Source organism: Megascapheus bottae, chromosome 15 (genome assembly GCF_031878675.1).
Source record: "Megascapheus bottae isolate mThoBot1 chromosome 15, mThoBot2.hap1, whole genome shotgun sequence".
In the NCBI taxonomy this organism is placed as follows: domain Eukaryota; kingdom Metazoa; phylum Chordata; class Mammalia; order Rodentia; family Geomyidae; genus Megascapheus; species Megascapheus bottae.
In genome coordinates, this window is record NC_143523.1 from 25,346,312 (window position 1) to 25,364,584 (window position 18,273).

General features: G+C 46.3%; 1 protein-coding gene across 1 annotated transcript in view; it reads left to right on the forward strand.

The window, feature by feature from the left end:
• The window catches only part of Tll2 (tolloid like 2), a 99,229-nt gene that overhangs the window by 66,140 nt on the left and 14,816 nt on the right, over positions 1-18,273 (forward strand). Inside the window, exons 8-13 of the mRNA XM_090346918.1 lie at positions 2,642-2,766; positions 5,562-5,677; positions 9,767-9,869; positions 15,975-16,091; positions 16,935-17,080; positions 17,515-17,710. Of these exons, the coding sequence (XP_090203044.1) occupies positions 2,642-2,766; positions 5,562-5,677; positions 9,767-9,869; positions 15,975-16,091; positions 16,935-17,080; positions 17,515-17,710 (803 nt within the window). The remainder of the gene's footprint in view (positions 1-2,641; positions 2,767-5,561; positions 5,678-9,766; positions 9,870-15,974; positions 16,092-16,934; positions 17,081-17,514; positions 17,711-18,273) is intronic.

Sequence of the window (18,273 nt, forward strand, 5' to 3'; positions counted from 1 at the left end):
TACAGGGATGTCTTTGTTTGGGGAACTCAGAGCTGACTGTTTTATTTCCTCAGGCATCTGCTAGCCTCCTCTCAGTTTAGCAGAATACCAGTGCCAGGAGCTGTCCATGCTAGAATCAGTGCTTACCTGGGAGTGGTTCTTGAGGGCATCATTTAGAACCCAACTCCTTGCTAGCAGCTCAGGAATGAGCTGGGATGCCCTAGATCTGAAGACTGAGTGTGAGTAGTGCTGTGTCTGTCCACTGCTTTGGCCTCGATGTCTTCAGTGTTCTTGATGATATCCTTTAATGCATATCAAGGCAGTGGGAAACTGGTTGGAAGGAGCAAGATGGCTTCAGGCCTACCTGGATTCCAGGGCTGGTGCTGCATTACTGCTCTGTCATCTAAGTCAGTCACTTCAGGCCTGCGGGCTTGGTTTTCTCACTTATATAAAACAATGCTTGCAGCAGCTATAATGGACCTGTCTCCCAGGATGTTAAATAGTGTGCCTAAAGTGGCCAGCCATGGGCCTGGCACACAGGAAGGTCCTGAAGCTGGTACAGGCAGCATGGTTGCCTCACCCTAAGCCTGCTGTTAGTCTGGGTTGCTTAGATATGGTGATCCATAAGTGTATAAAATTCCTTTTCAAGGAAATAATTACAAGCCTAGCATAACGTGGCTCTGCTGGCTCATGCTTATAATCCTAGCAACCCAAGAGGCAAAAACCTGATGACTGTGGTTTGAAGCCAGCCCAGGTAGGAAAGCCCGAGACAAAAAGTGGAAGTAGAACTGTGGCTCAAGTGGTGAAATGGTAGAGTGCTCTCTGGGTTCATGTTCCAGTACACACACACACACACACACACACACACACACACACACACACACACACATGCGTGCATGCTCACACACGTACATATGGAACACCCAGAAGATTCAGTAGTCAGGACCCGGCCACTGGATCCAAGAAGAACTATGAGGAAGAGAAAGGAGCTAGAAGGCCCTTCAAGGTTTAGATTCAGCCACATGAGACAAGGGGTGAGCAGAAAAATGAAAGAAATTTTGTTGCAAACCTCTAGGATTCTTTGGGCATTAGGAGGTATAGTAGAGGTTTCTGGATTGGAAGCAGAATTTGCTATGGGCCCATGGGTGATGATTAAAACCCACAGTGAGCCAGGCCTGGTGGCTCACACCTATAACCCTAGCTACTCGGGAAGCTGAGATCTAAGGATCTTGGTTCAAAGCCAGCCTGGGCACTAAAGTCCATGACACTCTTATCTCCAATTAACCACCAGAAAACTGGAAGTGGCACTGTGGCTCAAGGGATAGGGCAGTAGCCTTGAGCTGAAGAGCTCAGGGACAGCGTCCAGGCCCAGAGTTCAAGTACTATGACTGACAAACAAAACAAAACAAAACAAAACAAACAAACAACATAGCGATGGGTGGAGCATGGAGAGAAACAGAAGGAAGGGCAGAAACCCAAGAATCATCATCTAAGCAGAAGTGGTTCTTATCCCTTAGCTCAGAGAAACAGGGCAGTGCCCTAAAAACTAGGAGCAGAGAGTAAGGAGAAGATGGGGTAATGGTCCAGAGCGGTAAGAGGACACACCAAGGTTGAGAAGTGCTCATTGGTAGGCAAGAAGTGACATTAGTGACATGGTCAGATTGCAGTTGGGATAAGGAGCAAATGAGAGGAGAGCATCCAACAGTGGCAGACACAGTTCTTTCCAGAAATTAGTTGGTTGGGAAAGAAAGAAACTGAGTGACTCATGGAGAAGCAACCTGCCTTTGTGGGAAGGCCTATCTTCTAGGTTAGGCCCAGATAGTGGGCAGGCAGAGCAGGTCAGGAGAAAGCACACCACACAGGGAGGTGTGGATAGGACCAGGAGTCAGCCAGGTATCCCACTGTCCATTTGTGTTTTAGAAATAAAGTTATTAAGACTAAGAGTAGCCACCACAACATCCAAAACCACCTCTTATTGTACAGGGAAGTCAACTGAGGCTCAGAAAGACTCAATGAAGGGAAAGTGTTTGCCAAGCTCCCCTAGGTGGCAGAGGCTAGGCCTGATACAGACCTTTAGAGCTCCAGACCTTTTCAGTAACCTCTTCTCTACATTTATTTCACTATCCACCTGCTTACCCCCACTGGACAACAAGAGCCCTCAAACTCTGATTCACCACCCATCCACAAGGACCCTGCTTCTTAGGGCCTTGTACTGGCCCAGTCCCTAGGTGCCTGCTGAGGCACTGCCCAAAGCACAACTCCATGGAGCGCCCTCACATGGTGATCTCACTCTCTGCACTGGGCAGCTTGGTGGCAGGAGCTGGTTGGTGCTTGCCAGAGGCTTTATGGAAGAGCTTAGTGCGTATTAATAAGGCAGGTTCCACGCTACTGGCTGGGGCATTTTCCATTGGGAAGTGAGTAGGCAGCTGAGGAAATGGGATGCTATAGGGTGAAGGAACCGCTCCCCCCCATTACGTTTGAGGCAAGAATGCTGATAGGTTAGAGGCAAGGAAAGGAAGACGAATTCCAAGCACACACAGCAACTTTGACTTTTCTCCCTCCTCTCTCTCTCTCTCTCTCTCTCTCTCTCTCTCTCTCTCTCTCTCTCTCTCTCTCTCTCTCTCTGTCTTTCTCTCTCTCTGTCTTTCTCTTTTTCCTATAGGGGAGTTTTCTTAGACACCATCCTCCCCCGTCGAGATGACAATGGCGTCAGGCCAACCATTGGCCAGAGAGTTCGACTCAGCCAGGGAGACATAGCGCAAGCAAGGAAGCTGTACAAATGCCCAGGTAACGTGGGCCCTGAGAGTCTCAATGCACTAGCATCTCATGAACTGTATGCAAACAGTTCCCTTGGCTGGGAAAATAACTTGGGGGACCTAAGGGACTACCTTGGAAGCTGTGATGTTTTGTGTCCCATTGGGAGGTGTCCCCAAAAGCTAAAATGATTAGGAGAATAATAGTTCTCAGAGCCTGTAGCTGGACATGGGGAAGGCTCCATACTTGTCTGGAAAAGCTCTGGGCACGTGGGGAGGAGGCAGGGCGAACCTGGGCATTCAGAGCAACGTGATCCATCACAGTACGAGTTCCTCTCCTTTCTGTGGGACTAGAGGGATGTGGGTTTGGCAAGAGAAGAACCAAGAGAGACCTGGCAGGAAGACAAAGAAAAAGGGGGAATACTTGGGGTTCAGGTTCCCAGATGCTACAGATCAAGGAAGTCCTCGTACTTTGAATGAATTGTTCTCTATAGTTTCAGAGTCAGTGACTAGCAGTCTGCCATTTCAGGCTGGACAGTATTGTGGGCTGTCTCTCAGCCAGTTTGGCAGTCCCTTTCCCTCAAATTGGCCTTCTTTGCCTTTGGTTTCTATGTCTTCCCCACCATCTTGGAGGCCCCACTGTCTGGGGTGAATGCTCCCAGTCTGCTGTCAAATGCTGGTGAGAGCCACTGAGTTTTTACCACTGAACAGTCAGAAAGCACTTCCAGGGTTTGGGAAGGACAGAAGAAAGTTCCATTAACAATAGCTCGACTAGCCTTTTCCAAATGTACAAACCAGACCCAGAGCTTGACCATGGGATGGAATATTTTGAAATGAAGACCCTCAGACTGCTAGCAGAAAGCCTGGAGCTTACAAAGAGCTCTGTGGAGCTTGCATCCTCATGAACGTAGGAAATATGTCCACCCAGCTATTAGTCATCAAGAGGACATTAGGGCTGAAATACAGGACACACATATCACGTAACCTTGCTGAATTTAAAGGGAAACCTTATAGCATTCCCTAGGAAATGCCATAGTATTTATTTAGTTTTAATGTATACGCTGCTTATTTCCCAGAAGGGTTTTAGGCAGCTGGTAAATACCAGGGAGCCACACAGTAATGTATCTGTTCTTGTAGAATGTTGATGATTATTCTAAAATAATTTCCATGGAGCCCTCGGGGGTGTCGACTGCGGGAATAATCCTCGTGAAGCCTGGCAGTTGTTGGGTAATGTGATACTAAAGCCTGAAGATCCAGGATTTCCTGAGGCCACTAATGGGCAGCTCTCCACATACCCCCTCATTCAGCTCCAAAAACTGCCAAGTTGCAAGTAGTCTCAAGTAGGAACTGAAGGCTGTCAGGCTCTCAGTGCTCAGAGGTAAAAGCCCACATAGGAGGAGATGTTTAGGATGTTTGTTCCCCATACTTGGGGATGGCCCCATGAGAGCAGGGGTAGCACTCTCTCATTGTCTTTGTCTTGTAATCTGAATTCCTTGGGCTCAAGGAAACATGAAACTTGTGAATCTCAAAGGCACAGGTATTCCCCACCTCTCCCTTTCAAAGTTAAGTGGTTGTACAAAGGGATTTAATTTCATAAGTTGGTTATAAGTACAATGTATCTGGATTATTGTCACCCTTCCAACATTCAGCTATCTTTTTTTTTAATTTTTTTTTTTAGGAAACAGAGTTAAGTTGATATGAAAGTGAAAGGAAAGCCAAGAAAGAAAGTAGCAGAAACTCTCCATCAGGAGAGGGTTGTCTAAAAAGGGGCCCCCAGTTATCATTATTGTGTTGTGTTTTTTTTTTAAGATAAATTAAGAGATGATATTACCATCTGTTATCTATGTTCTAGGCCTATCATAGGTAACCTTCAAACATACAAAGGAAGACTATCATACTATGAAATATTCTTGCTTCCTGGCTTCTGCCTTTTTGTTTATTTTCTTGACTGGTAGCTCTTTCAGAGCATTTTTCCCCTGTGGAGGGTGGGGGCAAATAAAGATTCAAATCAACAGCTGAAATGGTTGCTGGTGGCTCAGGCCTGTAATCCTAGCTACACAGTAGGCTGAGATCTGAGGATCATGATTCAAAGCCACTTCAGGCAAGAAGGTCTATGAGACTCTTACCTTTAACTAACCACTAAAAAGCCAGAAGTGGTGATATGGTTTAAATTGTAGAGTGCCAGCTGGTTTTGAATACAAAAGTTAAAAGACAATGCCTGATTCCAGACAGTGGCCAGGCCCTGTGTTCAAGTTCTAATACTGGCCTAAAGAAGTAAGAGAAGGGAGGGGATTGGAGGAGAGAGAGGATGGGGAGGGAAGAAGGGAGGAAGAAAGGAATGAAGGAATTTCAAGTGGTTTGGCTTTTTCTCACTGACCTGCCCTCAGTGTTCTTACTATGATCAGTCACTGTTGTTATTAGTAATCATAAAGGTTGCAATGAGGCACATTGGCTCCTGAGCACTGAGCACAGGTGCTTTGTCCAATGCAGGTGACTCTGCTATCCCTCTGGGCCCTGAATTGGCTCTTCCAGAGAAGCGGACTAAGACCTAGCACATATCAGGCAGACAGAGCCAGCCATGAACTGAGCTCCAAACCCAGCCCAGGCTCTGAGATCCCAGGCTTCTGCAGAACCTGGGAGAGTTGATACTACTTTTACATGTGCTAGCCAGAAAAGCATCCACCTACCTGCCTCACTTCTTGTCAGCCACTCTGAGGGTTTTGGTTGCCATGTTGACCCAGTATCCCCAGGACAGGGGCAGGGGCAGGGGCAGCTGAGCAGGGAGCAAGTACACATGCTGATATCATGGTTGTTCTTTTGCTTATGCAGCGTGTGGAGAGACCCTGCAGGACACAACAGGAAACTTTTCAGCACCTGGTTTCCCCAATGGCTACCCTTCTTACTCTCACTGTGTCTGGAGGATCTCAGTCACTCCTGGAGAGAAGGTAGGTGAATGAATTAACTAATCAGACTTGACCCTTGTTTAGGGTATGCACAGACAGATGCTACTTTCCCCCGCCCCGTGAAGATACAAAATTAAATAACAATAATGATGATTTAAAAAAAAAAAGGTAAATGGGAAACCCTCTGGGAAATTCATAATTTCTGTGTCTCTCCAGAAGTCTCACCCATATAAATGGAGGCCAGGCATGCACTAAATGAGCATGTAAGTTTTGAATTACGCAAAACATTTGTAAGATAGACACTACTCACCTGCTTTGATACGCATACCAGGCCCTGGAGGACAGGTCCGACTTAGAATTTCTTGACATCTTGAGAGTGCTGCTCTTGAAGATGGCCCTCTTTCCTTAGCCTCTCTCTCCCCATCTGAGACTTTCTTTTTCTTTTTCTTTCTTTTTTTTTGCCAGTCCTGGGCTTGAGCTCAGGCCCTGAGCACTGTCCTTGGACTTTCTCAAGGCTAGAGCTATACCACTTGAGCCTCAGCACCACTTCTGGCTTTTTTCCATGTATGTGGTACCGAGGAATCGAACCTGGGTCTTTGTGCATGCTAGGCAAGCACTCTACCACTAGGCCAAACTCCCAGCCCCCTATCTGAGACTTAAGGAAGGCTACACTCCTGAGCATTCACTCCTATCTTACAGGCAGATTTTGCTTGGCTGTCCTGCAGCAGAGGTAGGCTGGCCAGGTAAGCATCTACCCTTTGGAGATCAGATCCACGGTAGAGACCTGTGTGTGCTCAAGTGTGCTCAAGTTATTCGCCCCTGGAGTAAAGTTCGGGGACCAGGCAAGCTCTGTATCAGCATGTTCCTTTGGCTTTGAAGGTTCAGTGATGCTCTAGAACAGCTTGGGCCAGGTTTCTTAGCTCTGGTACAGGAGTGGCACATTCTCAACCCCACTTCAGGATGTATGCTCTTCTATCCATTCTGTGCATTAGGCATTGACATTGAGAAAATTTCCCAAATGTATAGCAGGTTAGAGAACTTAGAATGGGGAACCTGAGCTTTGTACTCCAACACTGGTCTTTTTTCTGTGTGCATCAGCAGCTCCAAGTGTTCTCCAGCTGTTTCAGACGAGGTGCAGCTATCTTTGAGAAACTCTCCTTTGCTTGGGTCTAGGCAAACCAGAGCTCTTCACAATCGCACCTTTGCAGCATATCTCGGTGTCTACTGGGTTTAATGCTTAAACTCACTAGGACAGAGGTTGTAATCCCTCAGCCTCAGTACCCCACATGGCCTGTGGCACAGCAAAGCCACCCAGTGAGCATTGCTCAATGGAGATGTGATTGTAAGAAGATCAAATGATACACAGCAGGTGCAGAAGTCACCATCAGGTATTCCTAGCTGATAAGTGCCATTAAGCAGTGTGGTTAACTACAGGAAAATGGCTTAGTGAGCTTTTTCTGAGGGCTGGGCTCTATCCTTAGTGTGGAAGCACAGATCATTGGATTTAATACTCACACTGACCTCCACCACTGCTATCCTCATTTAATAGCAAGGAAATGGACTTGCCAGGGGCTACTAGTAGTTCATTGCAGAGTTGGGGCTTGAACCCAGGCAACTGAGAGCCTAATGGTCTGAATAGATCATATTACAGTACTCCACAGAGGAGACCCACTAGTCGATAGATGTTTGAGTATTATTTTCACACACACACACACACACACACACACACTTTCTTTCTTACACCATTTCTTTGGCTCTAAACATTTAAGACTGTGTGGATTCAAGAGATCAGACCTTTTGCCTTGGGTGGATATGATGTCCTTGTTCCTGATGAAGGTTCTAATGGGAGGGAGGGAGGGAAGGAGGAGGAGAAAGAGGAGCAAAGGGTCTGATTGACTAGGTGATAGGTTTGAACCATGTAAGCATCACCAAGTTTAAATGGTAAGTGCTCACTGGGGGCAGGGAGAATGTATATTTATCGAGATTTCTGCATCAGTTATTCCAATTTCTGCTACCCAGCCTTCCCCCAAGCTGTTAGTAATTAGCAAACTTGATTGATTTGAGTATCACCTCTCATTCATCACACGTCTATGGTCTTTGTGGTTCATGAACACACTTAAATTAATTAGCCTAAATAATTATCCCTCTCATTCAGATCATGAATGTGTTACTAAGGAAGCTATATTAACATTTCCTTTCCGTAATTTAAAAAAGCAAAGACTAAAGTATTACCATCTGGGGAGATTCGAAGAAAGGGGTGACATTGTCAAAAAATAAAGAAATGTACTCATTATCTGACTTTAAAAATGGTAACCCCTCTATACAACACCTTAATAATAACAATAAACTTATATGTAAAAAAAGAATTATCATGTAACCAACTTAAAAATATCACTAAGCTTGGTCACTGGATTATAGGCACCATGGGGGATTGTAGAAAAACCTGAGATACAGCCCTGTCTTTAAGAGGCTTACTATAAGCTATGCACCTATGATCTCAGCACTAGGGAAACTGAGGTTAGGAGGATCATGAGTTCGAGGCCAGCCTGAGCTACATAGCAAGACCCTATCTCAAAAGTCAAAAGCAACAAAAAGAGACTTCCTTCACTCCCCTGGAGTCTGAGTTAATGGAAGGATAGGCATTTGTTTGGTACGGCTTTTGTCCTAAAACTTCTAAGGTGATTCTTTTATAAGTACATTTGAACATGTTAGTCCAGCTTGACAGGGCATGATATCACAACTACTCCTACTGCTGTAGTGGGAGCCGTCCCCTGGTCTCCAGTACTCACTGTGCATTCCTAGGAGATCACAGGGTTTTGTGGAAGAAGACGGTATTTGTATGCCATGAAGCCTCTTCTATTGATGCATACCTATTTGGCCATAGAGGAACCCACGCTGGGGATGTCCCAGGCAGTGGAACTCCTGTCTTCCCAGCCTTTGCTCCATCTCTTTGGTCCTTCTGACCTTCATTTAGGCACACACAGTGGCTTGCACGGTGCACAGCCTAACTCCTCCTACAGCTCATGTCAGTTTCTAGCCCTACTTCTAGGCCATGGAATTCCTAATTCCCTAGGTTAAATGTTACCTCTTCTTAGAAGTTTATTTACACAAGATTGTCAGGCAGAATTTCTCCCTCCCTTCTCAGGACTACCAAGAGGCTCTTCCAGTGTCCTCCCCTCTTCCTTTTAGCTTTTACTCTGGTTTCCTCTCTGGTTTTTCTCATTTGCATTTTCCTTCTTTGCTGACCTTTTTTTTTTTTTTTGTCAGTCGTGGGACTTCAACTCTGGGCCTGGCCATTGTCCCTGAGCTCTTCAGCTCAAGATTACTACCCTACCCCTTGACCCACAGATCCATTTCAGATTTTCTGGTGGTTAATTATAGATAAGAGTCTCACAGACTTCTGTGGCTTTGAACCGAGATCCTCAGATCTCAGCCTCCTGAGTACCTAGGATTGCAGGCGTGAGCCACTGCGCCTAACCTTTGCTGACTTTTCTTAAAATAAGGACTCTGATCTCTCTAGATTGCTCCAAATAGAACAGCACACAGTAGGTGCTCACAAGCAATGCAGAAGGAAAGAAGGAAGAAAGGAGGGGAGGCAAAGAGAGACCGAAGAGAGGGAGGAGGGAGGAACTAGTTAACTGGATAGCTGTAGCAAGGCTGTTAGGCATACACCTCGGAAGAGTGGTCATGGCTGAGGGGACATTGATGCACTTAGGCTAACCCCAGACCCTCTGGAATGATTGATGATGTTATAAGATCTTTTCATATCTCTGAACCTCGTTGACCCTTTCCCTCCTTCCAAATCCCCAGTCTCAACACGCCTTGGCCTGTCTTTTTTAATGCATCTTGCTTTCTGTAAACTGCCTTGTGACTTCAAAAACTTGAATGATTTCCCTAGACAGAACCAGAGGACCCCTCCTTCTGTTTACTCCTTCTCCTGCCCAAGGTTTATTATTCAATGTCATGAGGTTTCCTGTGTGTGTATCTTGAGAAGACACTCCTACTGGGTGGCTGAGGGCTCTGTGGCTAAGGGGTAATGTGAGAATGCCATAGGCAAGATGAAGTTTTCACAGCTCCTCAGGCTTTGCTGCCCAAAGTCATCTGATGACCAGCTTTTAATTTTTTTCACAGATTATCCTAAACTTCACATCCATGGATTTGTTCAAGAGCCGCCTGTGCTGGTATGATTACGTGGAAGTCCGGGATGGTTACTGGAGAAAAGCTCCCCTGTTGGGTGAGTGGACTTGAGACAGACTTCAGAGAGGATAAGCGGTCTGTTCTCTGGGTGCTCTGTCTGGAAGGGCCTATCCTGACAGCCGTCACAGGAAGCCCCCCAGCGCCCTTGTCATTGTAAAACTCTGTACATTCCATTTGGCCACACATGTTAAAAGCTTTTAAAACTGTGAATACCCTTTGACCCAGCAATTCCACTGCTTGGAATTTGTCCTAGGAAACTAATTAAGGATGTGGGCAAAGCTCTAGCTACAGGGATGTGCACTGAAGCAGGGAAAATTGAAAGCAATTTAAATGTTCAACAGTAGGAGTTAGCTGTATAAATGATGATACATCTTTCTAATGGAAAACTTGCCAGCTATTAACAAGGAAGTTTTGGGGGACTACATGCTGATTCAGAAAGGTGTTTATAGTGCATTGTGACACATAGTAAAGCATGTTGCCCAATACAATAAGCAGTGGCATTATTTAAAACATGAATATGCTTGTAAGTATATATACATAGTTCAAAAATTACAAACTGAGGTGCTCTAGGAGGTATAAATGAATGACAAGGGATTGGGCTGATAAAATAAGAAGTGGCACGGAGTATACCAAACTGAATATGAAATGTCCTATCAAGAATCATTCGAATCAAAATTACTTAAGGCGTGTGTAGGTTGAATCAAATGGGAGAAACCATTTTGCAATCTATGACTCTCAAGTAAAATTATGAGTATCAATAGTTATTTTAGGATGGTGTTTGGTTTATTTATTCTGTTTTTTTTTTAATGTTTTTCTATGATGAGCATGGTTGATCTGAGATGAACAAAGCATGAACACAGTTCTGAAGAAATAGCTTAGACCTTTGAGTATGGGGGAGTGAGAAGATAGCATAAATAGAAAAGGTTCATGACAAGAGAGATCTATCTCTCTTGGTGGCCAGAGGGGAGGAGCACAGTCTACCAGACCAATGGCTTCATGTCTTGAAAACAGAGTCTCATTCATCCAGTAATGTCAGTCATGGTGCAACAGGAGAGAAAAGCAGACTGACAAGGAGCCAGATGGATGGTTCTTTGGCTGAGGACAGATTGTCCTCACTGTTGAAGCTCCTATAGGGTAGGCTCCCAGCTGGACGATTCTGAGGTGTGGTGGGCTCTTGATCTCGGGTGTAGCCTCACATGAGCAGAAAAGCCTCACTTCGTGCGCTGTGGATGGCTGGCCTGAGTGAGCTGTCACTGGGGCACTTACAGAAGATGGCGACAGCAAAGCAAAGAGGGAAGCCAGGCATTGGTAGCTCCAGCTACTCAGGAGGCTGAGATCTGAGGATCATAGTTCCAAGCCAGATGGCAGGAAAGCCTGTGAGACTTTTATCTTCAAATAACTACTAGAAAACCAGAAGTGGCTTGAAGTGGTAGAGTGCTAGCCTAGAGCAAAAGAGCTCAGAGACAGTGTCCAGGCCCTGTGTTCAAACCTCATGACTGAACAAAAAAAAAAGAAAAAGAAAAGAGAGTGCCAACTTGTAGAGTTCACTGCTAGATAGAGCCCTGGCATCACATTGGATCCTGGCAACCAAGCATGAGGTTGGTAGGAAGAGACTGGAACGGAAGGTCTGGCTGGGGTGAGCAGTGACTGGAGGATACGAAGCATCTTCATGGCTAAGGGATCTGCACTGGGTCAGCTGCCATAGGGAATAGCACACACCTGTGCCAAGAGGTACCAACCGGAATCTGCATCCACAGGAGCCCCCGTGCATGGGGAGAGGTCAGAGCAGGCTCTGTCTGAGTGTGGGTGCCAGGTTGCCAGCATAGGATCTGTCCAATAATTAGCAGTCTGGGTAGACAAGCCAAGAAAGAGGCCATGGGCCAGGCACATACAGGAATGTGTGCACTGAAGGAATTGTGGGTTTTACACAGGACAGAGGGTGTCTGTATTTCCTGCCTAATGTGAGCAGCTATCAGGGTGCAGCTATCAGAGGAAGGCACAGTTACAGAGATAGGCATGTCTTACAAGGGTAGGCCTGTTGTGCAGAGGTGTGCATAATACCAGAGTATAGCAGGAATGGGGTATGGCAAAATGACAGGACTGGATCAGAGATTCCCAAACTATGAGTGTCAACATAACCTGGGAAGATTCCTAGAAGATTACTGAACTGCAACCCCCACAAGTGCATTTGTTTGTGCATGTGCCCATGTCCAAAAGCAATATGATACACCGAGGGGACTGCCAGGATGCTGCCGCTGTGGTTGCTTAAGAAAGGAAGCATGGAGGTAAACAGCTTTATGTTTCACTCTGTATGGATACGCAACGTTGGGATCTTTCACTAGTTCATTGTTCACAAGAGCTGTGTAGGAGGAGCTTTCATGAGAACATAGGATCGCAGTCCCCTCAGCCTGACCACCACTTTTCCAGTCATGGAATCCCATACCTTTTCACAAGAAAGGGGCCCAGGTGGGCATTAAACTTCTAAGATTGTACAACCCACTAGTGGCTGAGATCAGACCAGAATTCAGATGTCCTGGTAATGCTGGCTCTGAGCAGGGTTTTCTTTTAGGACTGTCAGATAAATGACACACGGTGTTGTTAACTGGGATTCCTGTATTTTTGTTTGCTAAACCGGGCCAGTCCCTTGCACCTCAGGAAGGGGATAGACTCAAAACCTCAGCAGGTGAAAGCCTCTGTTCTAGAAGTTCTCTAGAAAGGGCTCAGGCACATTTCTGAGAGTGGGCAGAGGCAGCTTTCTAGGTCTTCTCTGCTTGATCTTGAAGCAGGGATTTTCTCATCGTAGATCCTGGTATGTGCATTAATGGTACAGGACTTTATAGCCATGATAGTTTGAGAATTTTGTTTGTTTGTTTTGGGGAGAGTTGGCAGGCTCATATTTTATCCACTGCTGCAGTGTGTGTGTGTGTGTGTGTGTGTGTGTGTGTGTGTGTGTGTGTGTGTGTGTGTGTGTGTGTGTGTGTGTTTGGTGTTGTAGGCAAGACATGGCTCAGTGCCCACAACCGCCATTCTTCATTTACAAGAGCTCTCGCTCACTCTCTCTCCTTTGCCAACTATTTGGCCTGCTCTGATGTTTCCAAATGCAGTTGTTAGTGAACTTTTGTGTTTGGAACAAGTGCATTGTGTCAGCTGAGCTGGTCCCTGGGAGGGGTCAGTGCCATGAAATCTGCTGGGAGGAGGCAGGTCAATGCCCCTTTGGCAGGAGGCAGAGCGGATTAGAGTGGATTGTGAAAGCATGCATCTTGCTCTGAAAAACCATGCTTCAAATTTTTTTTTCCCAGGGCAGTGTGTGAAAATCCAGGCATAATGCGCGTATAACTTTTTATGAATGAAGCCTTTATGATTCCCCATGGAGCCACTTGTAGTGCCCTCATCTGCATTTCCTCTTCTTGATATCCTTATTAAACTCTTCCTCCTCCTCCTCCTCCTCCTCCTCCTCCTCCTCCTCCTCCTCCTCTAAGCCCAAGAACCAGGATTCAGTTTAGGAATGGATGTCTTGTCTCTGCTGCAGTGTCTCTCCAACCTGTTTGGTTTCCCTGGAAGGAGGCCTCTGAGGACTAGGTTTTCACAGAGTGATTTCCAGGGAAAATTAAGTAGATCAAGAAGTGTTTTACAGCTGTTTAAAGATCTCAAGTCAGTTTTTTATTGTCAGGGACCACTTAGGATATTGTGCCTTTATCAGGAAGTCAGTGGGTACATAGAGAACCTGTGTAGTACTCTTAAATACTTTCCTGGAAATTGACACCCCTCCATTTCTGTTAGAGGAATTACTCGAAACAATCTACTCTTTGTATGCAGAACTGTCTTCAGAGTTCTGCACCACAATGTGCACAAAAGCCCTTTTTCCCCTTCCCTTCAGATGAGGGAAGAAGCTCAGGCCAGGCCAGCCCATCATGTCACTGTATTGCATGGCCCCAGTGCAAAACTAACAAAAGTGAGAGAGTGTGGCTCACACATATAATCCTAACTACTCAGGAGGCTGAGATCTGAGCAAGTCTATGAGACTCTTATCTCCAATTAACCATCAGAAAACTGGAAGTGGTGCAATGACTCAACATGGTAGAGCACTAGCCTGAAGCTGAATTGCTTAGGGACAGGGCTCAGGCCCAGAGTTCAAGCCCCATCACTGACATACATACATACATACATACATACATACATACATACATACATACATACATAAGAGAGAGAGAGAGGCCAGTAGCTAAACTTGGCATCACACAGCCAAGCTTGGGGTTATACAAACTGGTTTCATGGTTTGAAACTGTGATCTTCATTCTTACTTGTCTGTTTCCAAAGTGGGAAATGGACACCACGCTCATATTACCAGGGGGAAAAATTAGGTGCATCCCATTATGGATGGTGTTCAGGACTACACTGAAATTCCTCCTGGTGGTGGCAGCAATGTGGTGGTGGTGGTGGTGGTGGTGATGATGATGATGAAGAAAGTGGAAATCTAGATCTCAATTGCCATGGCTCACATCTGCTTCCACCTCCAGCCCTGAGATAAATTCCCTCATCCTCACTTTTCTCATCTGTGAATCGTGATTAATAATAGTACCTAATCTAGTGGTATGTTAGACTCCTGCCATTGTGACAAAATACTTGAGAGAAATTAGCTTAAAGGAAGTAAAGGTTTGCTTTAACCTCTCAGTGTCTGAGGTTTCAGTCCATGGTCACTTGGCCTGATTTTCTCTTAGGTACGTGGCAAGATTCTGGTACATTGTGGTAAAGAAAAGCTGCTCACCCGATGATGGCCAGGAAGCAGAGGGAGAGGGACCAGGGACAAGAAACTCTTCAACAGTATACCTCAGGGATTTACTTCCTCAAACTGGTCCCCATAGTGGATGTAAGGAAAATCCCTCTTATCCATCCTCTCTCTCCCCTTCCCTTCTTCTCCCCCCCTCCCCTCTCTTTTTCTCCTCTCCTGAGCTTGCACACTCTTTCTCCATGCTGGTAAGCAATGATTCTTCACAGTCAGGCTCCAGAATCTAATGAACGCTAATTAGCTACACCAGGAAACAATTACTGACAATGTATGGCCTCTAGGGAGTCCTTCCTTGCCCAAGTCTTGACAACGATTTCATCTGATCTCACTGAATATTAAATCACCAAATCCACATGGCCACAGGTGGCCAAAATCAGGAGGATGCCAAGGAGGCTGTAGTCCCCTCTTCCCCTTCTCCCCAAGGAATATTCTCCCAAGCAGGCCATTAGGAAAGGCACATTGTGGCAGTTACATCTCTCAATCTTCCCACTACCCATTTTTCTCAGAAGGATAAAGCCAGATTTATAGCTGCAAGTGACTTTTTATCCAGTACCTTATAGGACACTGAAAATAAAAGTATCCGTGAAGTATCAGGGCTATGACAAAGTGCCTTCATGCCAGAGCCTGTGTCATGTTGCTGCTATCTCATTGCTTGAGTCATGGACTCTTTATGTCTGTTTCATGGCTGAGTGTCTTGACAAATTATGTAGACATATCTGTTCAGACCTTTCCTCAGGAAGGGCTGGGAGATTGAGAATCTCTTTGCCCTTCCAGGATCAACCTAGGGACTGGGGAAGGCTTTATGCTTCTCCCAGGGGCTGAAACGTCCCTTTTCTATCCTTCACCCTTTTCCATCCATGGTCTCAACTCAAAGTGGGCAGAGTACAGTCCTTAAAGGGGCCCATGGTGTCTTCTCCAGGCCTCTCTCCCTCCTGTGGCCTGGGACCCTTTTGTAGATCACAAGGATGGGGAGATGCATCCTCTTATTCCCCACTGCCCCGAGACAAGGAAAGCAGAGTGCTCAGTGCTCCGAAAGGAAGGGTATATATGCCATAAGAGCTGCTGGCTCAGGGCATCATCCTGCTGTCTTTGGGAGCTTCCCTGAAGAGGAGGGTTCCCCATGAGGAGGAGCCCTCCCCCCTCCCCCCAGGCTATACCCAGGTGTTTTGATGGACTGGAATGTGGAGTTTGTCTGAATGTGTTAAAGGAGTGTGTGACTCTCCCTCCCCTTCTTAGGATCTGCGGCCCCAGGGAGGGTCTGCCAAGCACGTGGGAAGAACCAGGCCTTGTGCTCAGGTGGCAGCGAGCACCTCTTTCTGTCCACAGGCATCCTGACCGTGTTTTTCCCCTTTCCAGGGAGGTTTTGCGGTGATAAGGTCCCGGAGCCCCTCATCTCCTCAGACAGCCGGCTCTGGGTGGAATTTCGCAGCAGCAGCAGCATCTTGGGCAAAGGCTTCTTTGCGGTATATGAAGGTTTGTTTATGATGAAGCACTTGTGCCACTGGCAGCTGAAATCTGTCCTTGCTGTGTAGCCCTCCATCTGTCTTTCTTCTTCCCCATGCATGAGTGCAGCTTGCCAGAGCCTCAAGAGTCAGGCCCCCACTGCAGGAGGCTGGTGGGCGGGGCTTGGCATCGCAGGTCATTCCATTACACTTAGATGGTTTAGGCCAGCAGTGCCCACCTGGAACTGCTCTCTACCTGTCACCAGCCTGCTGAACCTTCCTGGTTCAGCTGGGGAGCAGGCATAAAGCCCAGGCAACTGCCAGTGACCTCTGAAGAGCTGTGTGAGCCTAAGAGGCCTTGATTTCTCTGGGCCGCTGTTTGTTTCATTAATGAAAGAAAATTCCTTTCTGACCAGCCTCTGACCCCTAAATAAAAGGGACACTGCTAGAAAATTACTAAGCGTCTTTTTTGGCCCAAGCCATTGTAATTTTGGAGAGGTCCAAATTTTGTTTTTGTGAAAGATCTAACAGTGTGCACATCTGTGCATGCGCTTGCTGCATGTGTCTATCTGCTGGAAGCACCAAACTTCTGCCCTTTGAACCACTGGGGACACTGAGCTTTGTTGTTCACTGTCCTCCTGACCCACCTGGGAATAGGACTCTGACACTGGCAGAAAAGCTATGTGAGTTTCATAGACAATGCAGGTGTTACAAGGTTGTTTTCCTTAAGTGAGGGATTTCAGATCAGTCTTTGTTGACACTAGCGGAAACGTTAGCAAGTGGAGCCACCTAGTGGTGACAAATGGTCACGTACCTTTCTTTCTAAAATGTGTGACCAGGGACCCGGTTCCTCCTTGTGCTTGTCTTTCTAAAGCTATGTGTGGAGGAGACATTACCAAAGACGCGGGTCAGATTCAATCTCCCAACTACCCCGATGATTACAGGCCTTCCAAGGAATGTGTCTGGAGGATCACGGTGTCCGATGGGTTTCACGTAGGACTTACTTTCCAAGCCTTTGAGGTGAGTGGGGCTTGGATATCTTCATGAGCATTGAAACAAGTGACAGCTTTTGCTCCACACCCTTCACCCTATGATGATGACCTCCAAAGTTTAGTTAGACAGAGGAACTTAAGAGGCCATTTCAAGATCACAAATCTTTGAGTGAGTTGTGTCACAAGTCTTTGTGAAATTTGCTTCCCCTCCTTTGTGAGTGAGGCCAACAAGGATAACCAAAATGGACAGGTAAGATGGAGTCAGTCCAAGGAAGTTCTGTAAAACTGTCTTTCCTCGCTTTTCTTAGCCCCTTCTCAATTTGATTCACCCATGACTTCTGTCACTAGCCTCTCGGAGAAGCCCAATGCATACTCAGCATTCCTAAATCATACCCTACTCGTGCATCAAAACCTTGAAGGCAAGTCACCTGGAATCATCTTGCCCCCTCTGTCTCTCTTTAGATTGAAAGACATGACAGCTGTGCCTATGATTACCTGGAAATCCGAGATGGCCCCACACAAGACAGTGCCCTGATTGGCCACTTCTGTGGCTACGAGAAGCCAGATGATGTGAAATCGAGCTCCAACAGATTATGGATGAAGTTTGTATCCGACAGCTCCATTAACAAAGCAGGCTTTGCGGCTAGTTTTTTCAAGGGTATGAATTAGAAATTTGTTTCCACTTTCAATCACAGGAAGAAGTATTTCTTCTAGTGGAAGAACCACAAAACCCATGTGGAGACTTAACCCCAGGCATGGTTCCTTGCAGTGAGGAGGCAGTCATCCATTTCAGAGCTGTACTGAACACACCCGCCTGCAGTTGCACAGTTTACAGCTTTCAGGAGCAGGCTCACACTTGGCCTCTACAGTGCAGATTGTTCTGCACTGAGAATGAGATGTAGTAAACTTACAAGGTCAAACTAGAGTAGAATGAAGCTGAGCATTGATAACTATGATTGTAACAGCAGCTGATCCTTACATCTTGTCTCCTGAGGAGCTAGGATTCCAGGTGTGACTGGCACCTGGCCTCACCTCCCTTCTGTCTCCTTTTTAGATACTTCTCCTATATTCTCCATGAAGCAACAGGGGCCTGAAGAACCCGCTTCAAGCTATACCACCATGATAGGCAGCCAGAGATCCCTGTTTCCCCTTTGCAGAATAGTGAAAAAGGAATCAGCCCAATGAAACAATGGTACTTTCTAAGCTGACAAGGCCCAGTGA